Source organism: Myxocyprinus asiaticus, chromosome 3 (assembly GCF_019703515.2).
Source record: "Myxocyprinus asiaticus isolate MX2 ecotype Aquarium Trade chromosome 3, UBuf_Myxa_2, whole genome shotgun sequence".
Lineage (NCBI taxonomy): Eukaryota > Metazoa > Chordata > Actinopteri > Cypriniformes > Catostomidae > Myxocyprinus > Myxocyprinus asiaticus.
The window spans coordinates 2,057,989-2,071,852 of record NC_059346.1 but is presented as its reverse complement, the minus strand read 5'-3'; the positions used below and the strand labels follow the sequence as shown (position 1 = coordinate 2,071,852).

Sequence of the window (13,864 nt, the reverse complement as noted above, 5' to 3'; positions counted from 1 at the left end):
AGCTTCATGGAATGGGTTTCCATGGCCGAGCAGCTGCATCCAAGCCATACATCACCAAGTGCAATGCAAAGCGTCTGATGCAGTGGTGTAAAGCACGCTGCCACTGGACTCTAGAGCAGTGGAGACGCGTTCTCTGGAGTGACGAATCACGCTTCTCCATCTGGCAATCTGATGGACGAGTCTGGGTTTGGCGGTTGCCAGGAGAACGGTACTTGTCTGACTGCATTGTGCCAACTGTGAAGTTTGGTGGAGGGGGGATTATGGTGTGGGGTTGTTTTTCAGGAGCTGGGCTTGGCCCCTTAGTTCCAGTGAAAGGAACTCTGAATGCTTCAGCATACCAAGAGATTTTGGACAATTCCATGCTCCCAACTTTGTGGGAACAGTTTGGGGATGGCCCCTTCCTGTTCCAACATGACTGCGCACCAGTGCACAAAGCAAGGTCCATAAAGACATGGATGAGCGAGTTTGGTGTGGAAGAACTTGACTGGCCTGCACAGAGTCCTGCCCTCAACCCGATAGAGCACCTTTGGGATGAATTAGAGCGAAGACTGCGAGCCAGTCCTTCTCGTCCAACATCAGTGTCTGACCTCACAAATGCGCTTCTGGAAGAATGGTCAAAAATTCCCATAAACACACTCCTAAACCTTGTGGAAAGCCTTCCTAGAAGAGTTGAAGCTGTTATAGCTGCAAAGGGTGGGCCGACGTCATATTAAACCCTATGGATTAAGAATGGGATGTCACTTAAGTTCATATGTGTCTAAAGGCAGATGAGCGAATACTTTTGGCAATATAGTGTATATATATATATATTGACCTGTTTCAGTGACGTCACGTTTCCCCCGCAGCCGCCATATTTGTGACCATCAGCGGGAGGAAACAATGGCAGTGAATGGAAAAACACCCGTAAAATGATATCAAGAAAAACCTCAGTGCTTTTGATCCATGGCAGGTACCAGGAAGTGTATACAGGTCTGAGGTCAGCACAAATATTGCCAAATTTTACTTTTGCGGACATTTAAATATATTTTATCTTTTTATCTATTTCCAGTTTAATTATATCCGAATTGATGATGTTCTAAATATAATTGACATGTCTACAGATAACTGAAATGTCTGAATAAATGAGCAAAGATGCATAATTGTGCACCAAGACATTAGCAGCAGATCCTTCAAGTCCTGTAAGTTGCGAGGTGGAGCTACCGTTGATTGGACTTGTTGGTCCAGCACATCCCACAGATGCTCAATCGGATTGAGATCTGGGGAATTTGGAGTCCAGGGCAACACCTTAAACTCTTCATCATGTTCCTCAAACCATTCCTGAACAATGTGTGCAGTGTGGCATGGTGCATTATCCTGCTGAAAGAGGCCACTTCCATCAGGGAATACCATTGCCATGAAGGGGTGTACCTGGTCTGCAACTATGTTTAGGTAGGTGGCAGGTGTCAAATTGACGTCCACATGAATGGCCGGACCCAGGGTTTCCCAGCAGAACATTGCCCAAAGGATCACACTCCCTCCACCGGCTTGTCGTCTTCCCACAGTGCATCCTGGTGCCATCACTTCCCCAGGTATACGGCGCACACCAACATGGCCGTCCACGTGATGTAAAACAAAACGGGACTCATCGGACCTTCTTCCACTGCTCCAGGGTCCAGTTCCGACACTCACCATCACAACCATCATTAACATTTTCTGTGACTTGTGCCACAGTAGACCTTCTGTCGGTTCGGATCAGACGGGATAGCCTTCGTTGCCCTCGTGCATCGATGAGCCTTGGGCACTCAACACCCTGTTGCCGGTGTGGTTTGTCCCTCTTCAGACCACTGTCGGTAGGTACTCACCACTGCTGACCGGGAGCACCCCACAAGCCTTGCCGTTTCAGAGATGCTTGTCAAAGTCGCTCAGGTCTTTACTCCTGCCCATTTCTCCTACATTCAACACGTTAACTACGAGACCTGATTGTTCGCTTACCATCCAATCTACTCAGACCTTGTCATGTGGCCTTGTTAGGGGATGATCAACGTTATTTGCTTCACTGTGAGTGGTCATAATGTTTTGGCTCATCAGTGTATATACTGTATGTATATTTATTTAATTTTATTCATTATCAGTCCAGATCCACATGACAGCAGCATGGGTGATTATTAGTAATGTTCTTCATGTATATGTGGATCGGCCTGAGAGGGTTCAGGGTTCATGTGTTGTTCTAGTTTAGTGTCCTGCATTTGATGGATTTCACTCACGCGCTGGAGTTCAGATAACCAGGCATTGATTTTTCCTCCATTCAGCAGTCTCCACCCACATCAGCCACCTCTCAATATAAACGCTAAACGCCTCTCAGTTGTTTAGTTGCACGTGAAGAGATGTGACATGAAATGTTGTTTGAGCTGGAAGACAGTCATGGACCAACAACAAACCAGATACATGTTTAAAAACCAGCCTGGCCAGATCTCCACAAGCTGGTATTGGTCAACCGCCTAAACTAGCATGAACCAGCTACCAGGTTCCAATAGACGGTTTTAAATTTGTGACATTTCTAAATAAATCTGCAGTGTGTAAAGTTATGTTTCCTGTACAAAACGTTCAAATTCATAGTTCAGACCACTCACGGTGTTATCTTATTCATTTTTAATGAAGCAGGTGATTGGTTTCTGGGTTTCATTGTTTTTCTCACAGTAATCTTGTCTCACTCAATGAGCTGTATGAATGATTATTAATATCTGTGTAGTGTTCTGCAGAGACAAGTAGACAATACTGCAGTATCTGCTATTGTTCTGTTCCACGATGACAAAATAATCATTCAAGTCTGTGAAAGGAGGTTTATAATGATTGACGGCCTAAACACACGTGTATGTGTCAGGAGTGTTTCTATGCAGACAGAGATAATGAGAATTGTCATTGTAATTAGGGGGCTCATTAATGGATGGAGAGAGAGTCATTTGCAGTCATTTTCACACTTCGGTGTGACTCTGTGAGAGTGTGCAAGTATTCACAGGTTTATACATATCAGGGGTCCAACATGAACATACATGAGACGTTTGTCTATATTGTCTTACAGAGATCTTATTTCAGTTTGTGATTCTTTTGATATACATTCAAACTTTGGTGTTTTGAAATCAAAATAGTCACATTGCTGAGAATGATAGCTTTCATTTGATATAAGACATGTCTATGTGCTATATGAAACACTTTCAAACAGTATTTATTAGGATTCCTCCGGTAGGAGGAAACCTATTGTTTTTGTTAGTATTCTTATTATTATTATTATTCCTGTAGCTCTAAATTGCCCAATAACTCAAGATCTCCTTAGTAAAAATTTGGCACATTGATACTACAGGCCACGAGTAACTACCACACCAAAAATGGCCTACGTGAGCCCATAGGTGGCGCTACAGGCCATGCTCCAAATTTGTCCATTTTCAAAGTGATGCCATTTCCACCACATAAGTCCAAAATTTCTGAAACCTGGTATATATGCCTCATTTCTCAAGAGGAACAAAAAAGCCTCTAGAACCCATAAAGTCCGCCATGATGGATGATTTTCCTGTACAATACAAATTTGTCCAAAACTACAAAAATCTCCTCCTCCTGAACCATAACTCCAATTGACTTGAAACTCGGTATGTATGTGTAGGATACATGTCTTTCAATTTGATATTTAGCAAAAATGAATACAATACAAAATGGCTGAAAGGTGCGCATTTATGTAAATGTCCACATTGTCTCAATATCCATATGTCCAAAAAATCTGATGCCATTTTGACTAATGTTTAACAGGCTTCAAGATGACATCACTCTGAAGTAATGTGCCAAATTTCACCTTGATATGTCACAAGATGACAGAATTACAGTTTACTATTATTTATCGCTAACGCTAAAATAATGCTTTACAAATCCGCTAGTCATAAAACCAATACTTTGATTCAATCACCAGTTCATATGAAGACTCTTGCAATGTTTAATAACAAATTAATGAAATATTGTGCACATGTGTGAAGTACATGTCTCTACCATGTCAATTTTTACATAATTTGCAGTTTTGAGGAGGAATCCGCATTGCTGCTTGCAGCTTTAATTATATTTATATTTCTACATCATTACCAAAAGGTGGCGCTCATTTGCGACACCAAGGATTTCAGGTCTTATCTTGTTTTTTTTATGTAACAAATGCAGAAGTGATACATTTATGTGAACGATTCAGATTCTAAGCTTTCAAATGGTACCATATACGCCTGACTTGTGGATCCGGGGACTTTTATTTTGTTATCGTAAACTTATTACACACGTCTGTTCGTGCCGCAGGGTTGAAGAGGTTAAAAAATAAAACAACGCAGTTACAGTAATGCGTTTTATATGGAAGTAAATGGGGCCAGTATATAAACATAAAAATATACTTTTGAAACTGTGTGAATTTTAACGTTTATGAACTGGCCCCATTCACCTTTATTGTAACGTTTTACTGTAAAACGTAAACGTAAATATAGTCAAAAATATTTTCTATGGTAATTAACATTGAGCTTAACTTGTATTGAACCCACAAATTTCCTTTGATTTTCCCAGTCCTAAATAAAATAATGCAAAATGCTTTATTTATGGATTTGTGTTCATAGATTTGTGTTTAATGTTTTATGGATGGTAAATATTCACAATTCACCAAAAAGTTAATTTTGGAGCCTGTGAGTGTATTTGTGAATGCTTGCTTGCATGTATGTATGTTGGTTCACTTGGCTTATTTGTGTGTTTGTGTATGTTTGGGTGTTTTGCAGCACCACCAGCTCTACGGCGAGCAGTTGTGACACAGATTTCTCTAAAGAAGATGAGCAGCGTTTGAAGGATTATATCCAGCAGTTAAAGAATGACCGTGCGGCTGTTAAACTGACAATGCTGGAGTTAGAGAGCGTTCACATCGACCCGCTCAGCTACGACGTGAAGCCGCGCGGCGACTCTCAGAGACTCGACTTGGAGAACGCCGTGCTCATGCAGGAGCTCATGGCCATGAAGGTACCAATGCACCACGACACCTCACTGTCTCCTGTCACACTGTGTCCCTTTCGTTAGTGCTGTCTAATGAAATCAATTCAATGCAACTCCAGAGGAAACTAAACTACTTTAATTCACGCTGCTCACAACGGTTACATCCTACACGATTTTGACATATTTGGTTTTTATGTGCATAGATAAAGGTAAATTTCTAGTTTCAATGTTATTTGTACTTCAGGCCTTTGTTTTGTTGGACAAGAAACACTAACTTCATACCATGTGACCCACATTTGATTTTCAATATGGTTAAAATGTAACGTTAATTTACGCATGGAGCCACATTAAGAGCCCCATATCTCTGGGATTTAACAATATAGGGACTTACAAATGAAGAGACACAAAGAAAAGTTTGTTTGGAACTAGAATCTAAAAGGACGTTAAGATATCTTTAATACTTCTGGAGTTATAGGCACTCCAACATTGGAAAAGCAACACAAAAAAGTGCTCTTTCCCCATTTTTGGACTCACACCATTGGCGTATAATGTAACAAGGAGTGCTGAAGTTGACTGATTTTAGTAATAGATCTACTTATCTCTGTGTACAAATAAAATAATGATGCTGACACCTTGATAAGGGTTATTTTTTTACCTGTAGTTTTGCTCCAAAATCATATGCGAAAATTGTCATTTTGACCTTCCTCTACAAAATAATGGATTACTCAGTAAATAACGAACCATGGCGTTTAATATTTTGGCTTTTATCAACATTTATAAATACTTTTCTTCAGAAAAAGTATTAACAAAACCAAAAATTTCAGTGCAACTCACCAGACAAAAAGACTTTAATGCACAGTAGAAACCATCTGGTAATACAAATTTCACTCATTTCCATACTGTGATAGCGTGATGTATGGATACAATGCAGTATAATGGAAATAATAGAGGGACTATCCTACTATAAAGGTACTATAATAGTAGTTCATGTGTAGGTTCAATAGTAGGCTGATGTCTGGGGATTTTGGCAAAGTTGTGGTCCAATTACGGCTGCATGCTTTGGGGGACAGGATAAGTGTGGCTGAGTTTTGGCCTCTTTCTGGGGTGGATACGGCTTACATTTGGTAGGTGGCTTTTGGAGCCATGTTGGACCGTAATTCCATGCAGTGTATGTCTGCCAAACTCACAGGCGGTATGCAGCCACATTCCGGCCAAAATAATTTTGCTGTCTTGGGAAAAAAGGTATTGTTTACCTAAAAAAGGTTTAATGATGTAATCTTTGCGGCAACTGATGTTCTGGATGAAACGATTGTTTCCTTTGATGTTGTTATCTGCGAGTGACCTTCAGTGTGGTATTTGTAACGCTGACGTGTTTTAACATGTAAGGCACAAGATGAAGATCCGCTCAGGATCAGAGGAGGATTTAGAAATGAATGGCCTTTACTGATGACATTTCAATATAAATACAGACACCATTCAGAGTATGATCCATATCCAGTAGGTTATCGCACAATTTTATATGACCATATTTGTAACTAGGGAACTATGATTTCCATTGTAAATTTCATCTTTCAATCTGTCTGTCTGAATAAATGTTATGAAGGTAACATTAATTAAAAAGTTGTTAAGAGGAATAAAGTCTAGATGGGAAATAAGTCTGACACTGTTTCTTCTGTCAGGAGGAGATGGCGGAGTTGAAGGCTCAGTTGTATCTCTTGGAGAAGGAGAAGAAAGCTCTGGAGCTGAAGTTGAGCACACGTGAGGCTCAGGAACAAGCGTATCTCGTTCATATCGAGCACCTGAAGTCTGAGGTGGAGGAACATCAGGAACAGAGAAGAAGATCCCTCAACTCCAATGGCAGCAGCGCCGGAGCCAAAGACAAGAGTGGCAAGGTACAAACATACAGTTTATCCACCTTATTTTTCAGCGAAACTAGGGTGTCGCCATTATCAACCTTGAATGTGGATCACTTCCGGTGTTAAGCCACTTCCAGCTATTTTAGCGATACAAAAATACTACATTATGCTGCTTATATTACAGGCTGGCATTAAATGTTGACATATTATGATTTTCATAGACTCGTTAGTTTTGAGCACATATAGTTTTACCGTTTATCACATTTTGCCGTCATTTAATCACACACAGTTGCACAGGCAGAATGAATGAAATCAGGCGCGGACACGGACAGTCCTCCTCGCCGTCTGACACGCCTCCACAAACTTTACACAACCAGCAGAGAGGAGAAAAATGCAGAGAAAATGCTCCTTTAACTTTCTTTGCACCAAAACTACATCTTGTTTCATCTTGACAAAATAATAAACGCATTTTACTCTCCGTTCTTGTCAGAGAGCATTCTCTCTTTTTTAGGGTGTATAGTAAACAGACACGCATATCATTCATTCAGCATGGCTTATTAAGCATCGCCTTTGGAAATAAATAAAGGCATCAGCGGAGGTTATGCAGGTACATACTGTATGAACGGAGGTTTACAGAAAGACTGCATCGTCATGATCTCGGTAAAAAAGAAGCAGATTTTATTATCGTCTCTTCAATACAACACAACAACAAGTGAATGATTTACTTGCTCTTTTACTATAATTGTTGACGTTAGAAAATTATCTGACATTTGCACATAATTCTGCTGTACATCCTGTGGTTGTGTGATAGTTTATAAGTCCATATCACTCAGTTCTGGTATTATAACCTTCTTGTTATTTACACTGTGGTCAATAACAGCGTAACTTTGTCACATTCGCTGGAAATCCAGCTGCTGTTTACTTCCGCGTTGCAAAATATGGTGGATAGAAAAAAAGCACTTTTTCCTTTTTTTCTAATTTAACCCAGCCGTGAGAAAAAAATTAATTGTCAAAATATGAATAACTACAGTACTGACCAACACAAAATAGGTAGTGTTTGAAAGCTTAGAAGCTCTAATTTCCAATGCATGTAGACATTATGACCAAAACTGAACAAGTGCTTTGAAATTTGCTGATAAATCAGAAGTGTTCCAGTTTGATAATTTTATTAATAATTTTGCAATGCACATTTTATTGTAATCAGTAAAAACATCAAACTGATCAAATAGCCATGTGTCATATTTGTTTTACTCATGGACAGAAATATAGTGAATAATGGCTAAGTATATGTCTTTGACATGTGAACAGGTATTGCTCATACACCACGTTTTCGTTTATAACTTCACGAAAAATTTACAGAACATAAAGTATCACATGCACTTAGAGGAGGTGATTATCTTTCAAATGAGTCTACACACAAGATAATCAGATGTATTGATCATTAGATAATCCACATGAAGCACAAAGTTACATATGTCCACCAGGAGATGGCGCCAAATACATGACACAGACTTAATGATGACTCAAATGACACAGAATGAAACTCATTCTGTGAAATCTCATTACTAAAATCATGTCTACATGCTATGCAAACCTTTAGTCATTGTTGTGTTTGCATGTGTAATTAGTTCTTATGTACAATTATTATGTTTTATTTGTTTGGAGACATTTTTGGACACTATAATAAATTATTTTTGTAATGCTATAACTTTCTATTTTTCTTTGTCGTATCAGCACAAAATTTAACTCCGCTTCAGTTGACATGATTGGGAACAAAACAAACCAGTGTAAATAAGGAGCAACCTTATTTACACCCTGATATATATAATATCAAATCAGAAAAATATATTTTTTTTTAAAATTTAGGCTCAAGTTTTGTTTTTGTTTGGGTTTTTTCAGCCGTTTCATTTTCATCATTACAATTATACCAAACAATTGATGCTCTTTGTTTTGTAAGACTTTAATTTGGGCATGCCACTGAAACAGGATTTTTTTTTAAAACACCTTCAGAGCTTAAAGGATTAATAAAATAAAATAAATAATAATAATAATCATTACAAATCATAGTATCAGTATAACAGTTTTGAGTAAAATGAGTTGAGAAATTCCCCTTTTGCTTTAATGCCAGCATGAACAAAACCTGATGATCATTTATAATCCATCATGATTTGATAATGTTCCAAAGAGTATTTTGTGTTTAATGGAATCAAGAAAATCTGAGCTGTACTCAACATCTGAGTTAACATGGTCACAAATTTCAGAAATTCACCTATATGCATCACTTCAATATTAGAAATAGTACAGAATCCTGAATCTTTCTTCTTTGTTTTATGTCATAATGTTTCGTAGTGAAACATTTTTCAACATTCTAAAACTTTGTTCATTTCCAGTTTTACATTTAACAAAACAATAGACTGATGTATCTAAGCCCACGTTTACAAGTCATCAGTTTCTATCAAGTGTCAAATTTGTGTACAAACATCTGAAAAAGAACTGATTGACATATATTTAAAAATGTAAACATAATGTCTTTAACATCTGGTAGGGAAGGTTTTTGCGACGTCTTGCATATGAGCAGATACTATTCAAAAATGACATCTTTACACAGTTCACAGCGATCCATTTTGCAATTAAATTTGTCAGTCACTTTGAGATTTATTATAAGGACTTTTTAAAGGATGCATCAGTGTACACCTGCGTCAGACGGACGATTTTGGAGCGTCTCGCTTTGATTGCGTCGCGTCATAAACAGCGTTTTTAGGTCGCTGTGTCAAGTTAAACGTAGTTTAATACTTAGAAAAACATCTTGAGATCCCTGCGTTCAGATTTGTGCTCCATCAAGCTGTGTTTGAACACAAGACGTGTTGTCTGCTGTCTGTAAATGTGGTTTGTTCTCTGTATAAGCTGCTCGTTGCCTATACAGCTGAAGTTTCACTTACTGCCCCCTGCAGAAAACAGGTGGTACTACAAGCTTGAATTGCTCAGATGGAAGGAATATTCCTTATTACAGTCCGGAGACATGATTAATTGCATGAATTTTTGAACATGTTATTTTTTATAATAATTAATCGCAAGGAATTAAATCACCTTTATCAAAATATTTTACATGAAGTGTAAATTCAGCCTAATAGACTTGCCGCTATCTAGTATGTCATTAATATTAATAAAACAACAAAATAACGAGAAAACCAATCACTGCGCCTGACTGGATTACTTTGGGAGCTTTAAAAAGTAATAATGAGTGAGGATCAATAATTTAAGCCGATTTATGTTACATTTTTACATTTCTGAATGTTTACTTTAATGCTTGATAAGGTTTCTAGCACTGTTTTTGTTTATTATCTTCGTTCTATTATTTTTATCGGTTTTATTGCTTTTTTCTTACTTTATAACTGACTGAAACAATGTGTACTCAAATTAATACTTTGTTGTGGTATTAAAATTGACAATCGTCAAATTGCTTTCATATGTAAGCAAAATGGACATTATTACTGAAATTATAACCTAATTAGAATCGAATCAAGAACTTGTGAATTAGAATCGAATTGGGAAATCTGGATTGACATCCAGTCCTAATGCTGCAGATTGCAATATAGTCTTATCAGGCTACTTTTGTCCTCAAGTTTCAGAGTAAAAAATCACGTGTTATTGTCTGATCGAGTCTTTTACGTGATTTCTTACTGACCTCTCTGAAATTATTGATCTGTCTGGAGTGGAGGTCGGTCTGAATATGATTCATTTGTTTATGAGCATGAATATATTGAGCATGTTTTATAATCCATGATTGTGTCATTGTAGATGAAGTCTGTCTCCAGTTTTAGTTCCATGTGAGAAAATAACAGAAGGTCCAAAAAGACCAAATCTGTCTGTCTGCTGTGCTGTCTGTCTCATTCTCCCCAGCCAACAGTTCTAGTGAATTATTGACGAGTCTCTCACAGAATCTTGACTTTCTCTTTTTCACCTCTCTGTCTTAAGCTCGTCTCCATCGCTCTGTAAACAGCCTCGTCTGCGGGAGTGTTTGAGTGTTTTCAAACGGGTTCAAGGGTTGTAGATCTCACCTGTATATTTGCATTACTCAGTGTTTTCGCCTGCAGTCTCTAACGCAGTAGAAATCAATATTTTTTCAATCTCCATATTGTGTCAATGTATCGAATATTCATGAAGATTTTGCTGCTGATGATTTTAACTTGGCTATGAAGGTTCCTTGTCATTAGTCATTCGACTAGTTTCACAATCATGAGAGCGTTACGACAGAGATGTTTTAATAGCTTCAGTATTGAAAACAGTGTTAGGGGCCGTTCAGGCCGGACACGTCCTTGTGCTAATAAGCTTGATGCAACAGTACGCAGGTGTCCAGAGACATGTTGTTTTTTAACTTGATACAGCGTATAAAAAAAGTGACGCTCCTGCACGAGACGCGGGGCAACGATCAACGATGTCTGTCTAGCGCATGTTGGCAAAAACGTGTTTAGTGTGAACAGCCCTTTAGAGTTAGTAATTGAATCAGTTTAAGCTGACCGTTTCAGTGAAACAATAAAACCTCTGATTCAACAATACATCTGAGCCCTAGTAAAATGTTCATGGACGTCACCATGTAGCATTTTTATATATTAAAATGTTTTAGCACAAATATAGCTATGTACTGTATATGTGTTTGTTGTGTGTGTGTGTGTTTTGTGTATTGTGTGTGTGTTATGTGTGTGTGTTTGTGGTGTGTTGTGTTTGTGTGTGTGTGTTTTGTGTATGTGTGTGTGTGTTATGTGTGTGTGTTTGTGTGTGTGTGGTGTGTTGTGTGTTTTGTGTGTGTGTTATGTGTGTGTTTGTGTGTGTGTGGTGTGTTGTGTTTGTGTGGTGTGTGGGTTGTGTGTGTGTGTGTGTTTTGTGTATTGTGTGTGTGTGTGTGTGTGGTTTGTGTGTGGTGTGTGGGTTGTGTGTGTGTTTTGTGTATTGTGTGTGTGTGTGTGTGGTTTGTGTGTGTGTGGTGTGTTGTGTGTTTTGTGTGTGTGTTTGTGTGTGTGTGGTGTGTTGTGTTTGTGTGTGTGTGGTGTGTGGGTTGTGTGTGTGTGTTTTGTGTATTGTGTGTGTGTGTGTGTGTGTGTGTGGTTTGTGTGTGGTGTGTGGGTTGTGTGTGTGTGTGTGTTTTGTGTATTGTGTGTGTGTGTGTGTGTGTGTGTGTGTGTGTGGTTTGTGTGTGGTGTGGTGTGTGTGTGTGTGTGTTTTGTGTATTGTGTGTGTGTGTGTGTGTTTGTGTGTGTGTGGTTTGTGTGTTGTGTGTGTGTGCAAACACACATCCACATATGTGTTCATCTAAAGGATTGGGATGCTCCTGAACACTTAATATTTCTGTATTTTGTAGTCTAATCCATTCATTTCTAATGGGCGGTCATTTATGACCGGGAACAAAACAAGTGTAACAAAGTGAAATAAAACCAAAAACATTGAAGAAAATTATTTAAAAATAGATGTTTTCAGATACCATATGTGAACAAAGGGTTAATTTACTTGCCCTTGTAAGGTTTAATCACATTTTTAAAGGAATATTCTGGGTTAAATACAAGTTGAGCTCAATCGACAGCATTTGCGTCATAATGTTGATTACCACAAAAAAATTAAACTCGATCCTTGATTATTTAAAAAAGCACAAATGTGTGTTAGTAAGACACTTACAATGGAAGTCAATGGGGTCAATCTGTAAACATTAAAATACTGTTTTAAAAGTATAAACACAAGACATAAACAATATGTGTGTTAACATGATTTTACTGTGATTAAATCACTTACTAACCGCATCTGTGGAAAAATATATACATTACAACTTTTGATGCCATTAAAAATATATATATATATATTTTTTTTCTAAATAATCAAGGGAGTCTAAATTATTTTTATTTTGTTTATTGTATTTTTTTTTTTATTTTTTTTTTATCATCATGATGCCACAAATGCTGTCAATTGATCTTAACTTGTATTGAACCCGGAATATTCTTTTAAACCTTTTCAGAGCAAACGAGCATCTAGATAAACAGTATATATTATATTGTAAAATGCCTGAAAAATATCCCAGTCCTATAATTTAACATGATTGATTGGCATTTACACACACACACACACACACACACACACACACACCTTCTGAAAGCTTCTCGTTTAATTCATCGTCTGGTCTCTTTACCGTTGAACTCTAAAGCGTCTGTGTGATTGTATCTGTCTATCTCTCTGCCGTTCATCTCATCACAGGATGGGAGGTCATAACTCAGTGTCACCTCTCATTCCCAAAACCCTTTGTCACAGAGTGTTTGTGTGGAAGGGAAATCATATTTCCATACTGATACATCCATTCCCACTGTTCAGATTAAATCATCATGGATGTTCCGTGTGTTTTTACTCTGGTAAGATGGAAAACCATGTCGCATGTCTTGTGACATCTGTGCAGTTGATTAAATGACTCATGCTTGTTTTGTACTTGAAATTAAATATAGTGTGTGTGTGTGTGCGTGTGCATGTGTGCGTGTGCGTGTGCATGTGCGTGTGTGTGTGTGTGTGTGTGTGTGTGTGTGTGTGTGGAGAGAGAGAGAGAGAGAGAGAGAGAGACGCCCCCTGGTGGATCTACCTGTAATGATGAGCACAAATTCTCTCATCACATTTGTGTTTAAAGATGACACAGTGATGTCTTTAAAGGTGCTGTAAGTGATTTTTTTCATGGAATTTGACAGGAACAAACAATGCTGCTCGGAGTTGGTCTCAAACTTATATTTGGGGGCGTGGTTTTGGAATGATGGGGCGTGGCTAATTCAACGGCTAATTCAGAATGCTAAAATCACTTACAGCACATTTAAGTATGTCAAATTTCATCAGGCGATCATCATTGTACACTTTTATAGTATTTTATTTTTCCCTTGAAGTCCATTTATTACGTTAGTAAAGATTTAATTCATTAAAACAATGATTTTTATTTATTTACTATATTGTTTTCATGGTTCTTACAATTAAACAGGCTGGTTTGCTACTGTCCCTTTAAGACAATGTCTAATAGG

The 13,864-nt window shown here is 38.0% G+C and overlaps 1 protein-coding gene across 3 annotated transcripts in view; it reads left to right on the top strand.

Moving 5' to 3' along the window:
• Positions 1 to 13,864, top strand: part of LOC127423252 (colorectal mutant cancer protein) — a 171,985-nt gene that overhangs the window by 146,039 nt on the left and 12,082 nt on the right. For all 3 annotated transcript variants that reach the window (XM_051667409.1, XM_051667425.1, XM_051667417.1), the window contains 2 exons: positions 4,767 to 5,001; positions 6,654 to 6,866. In XM_051667409.1, the coding sequence (XP_051523369.1) occupies positions 4,767 to 5,001; positions 6,654 to 6,866 (448 nt within the window). The remainder of the gene's footprint in view (positions 1 to 4,766; positions 5,002 to 6,653; positions 6,867 to 13,864) is intronic.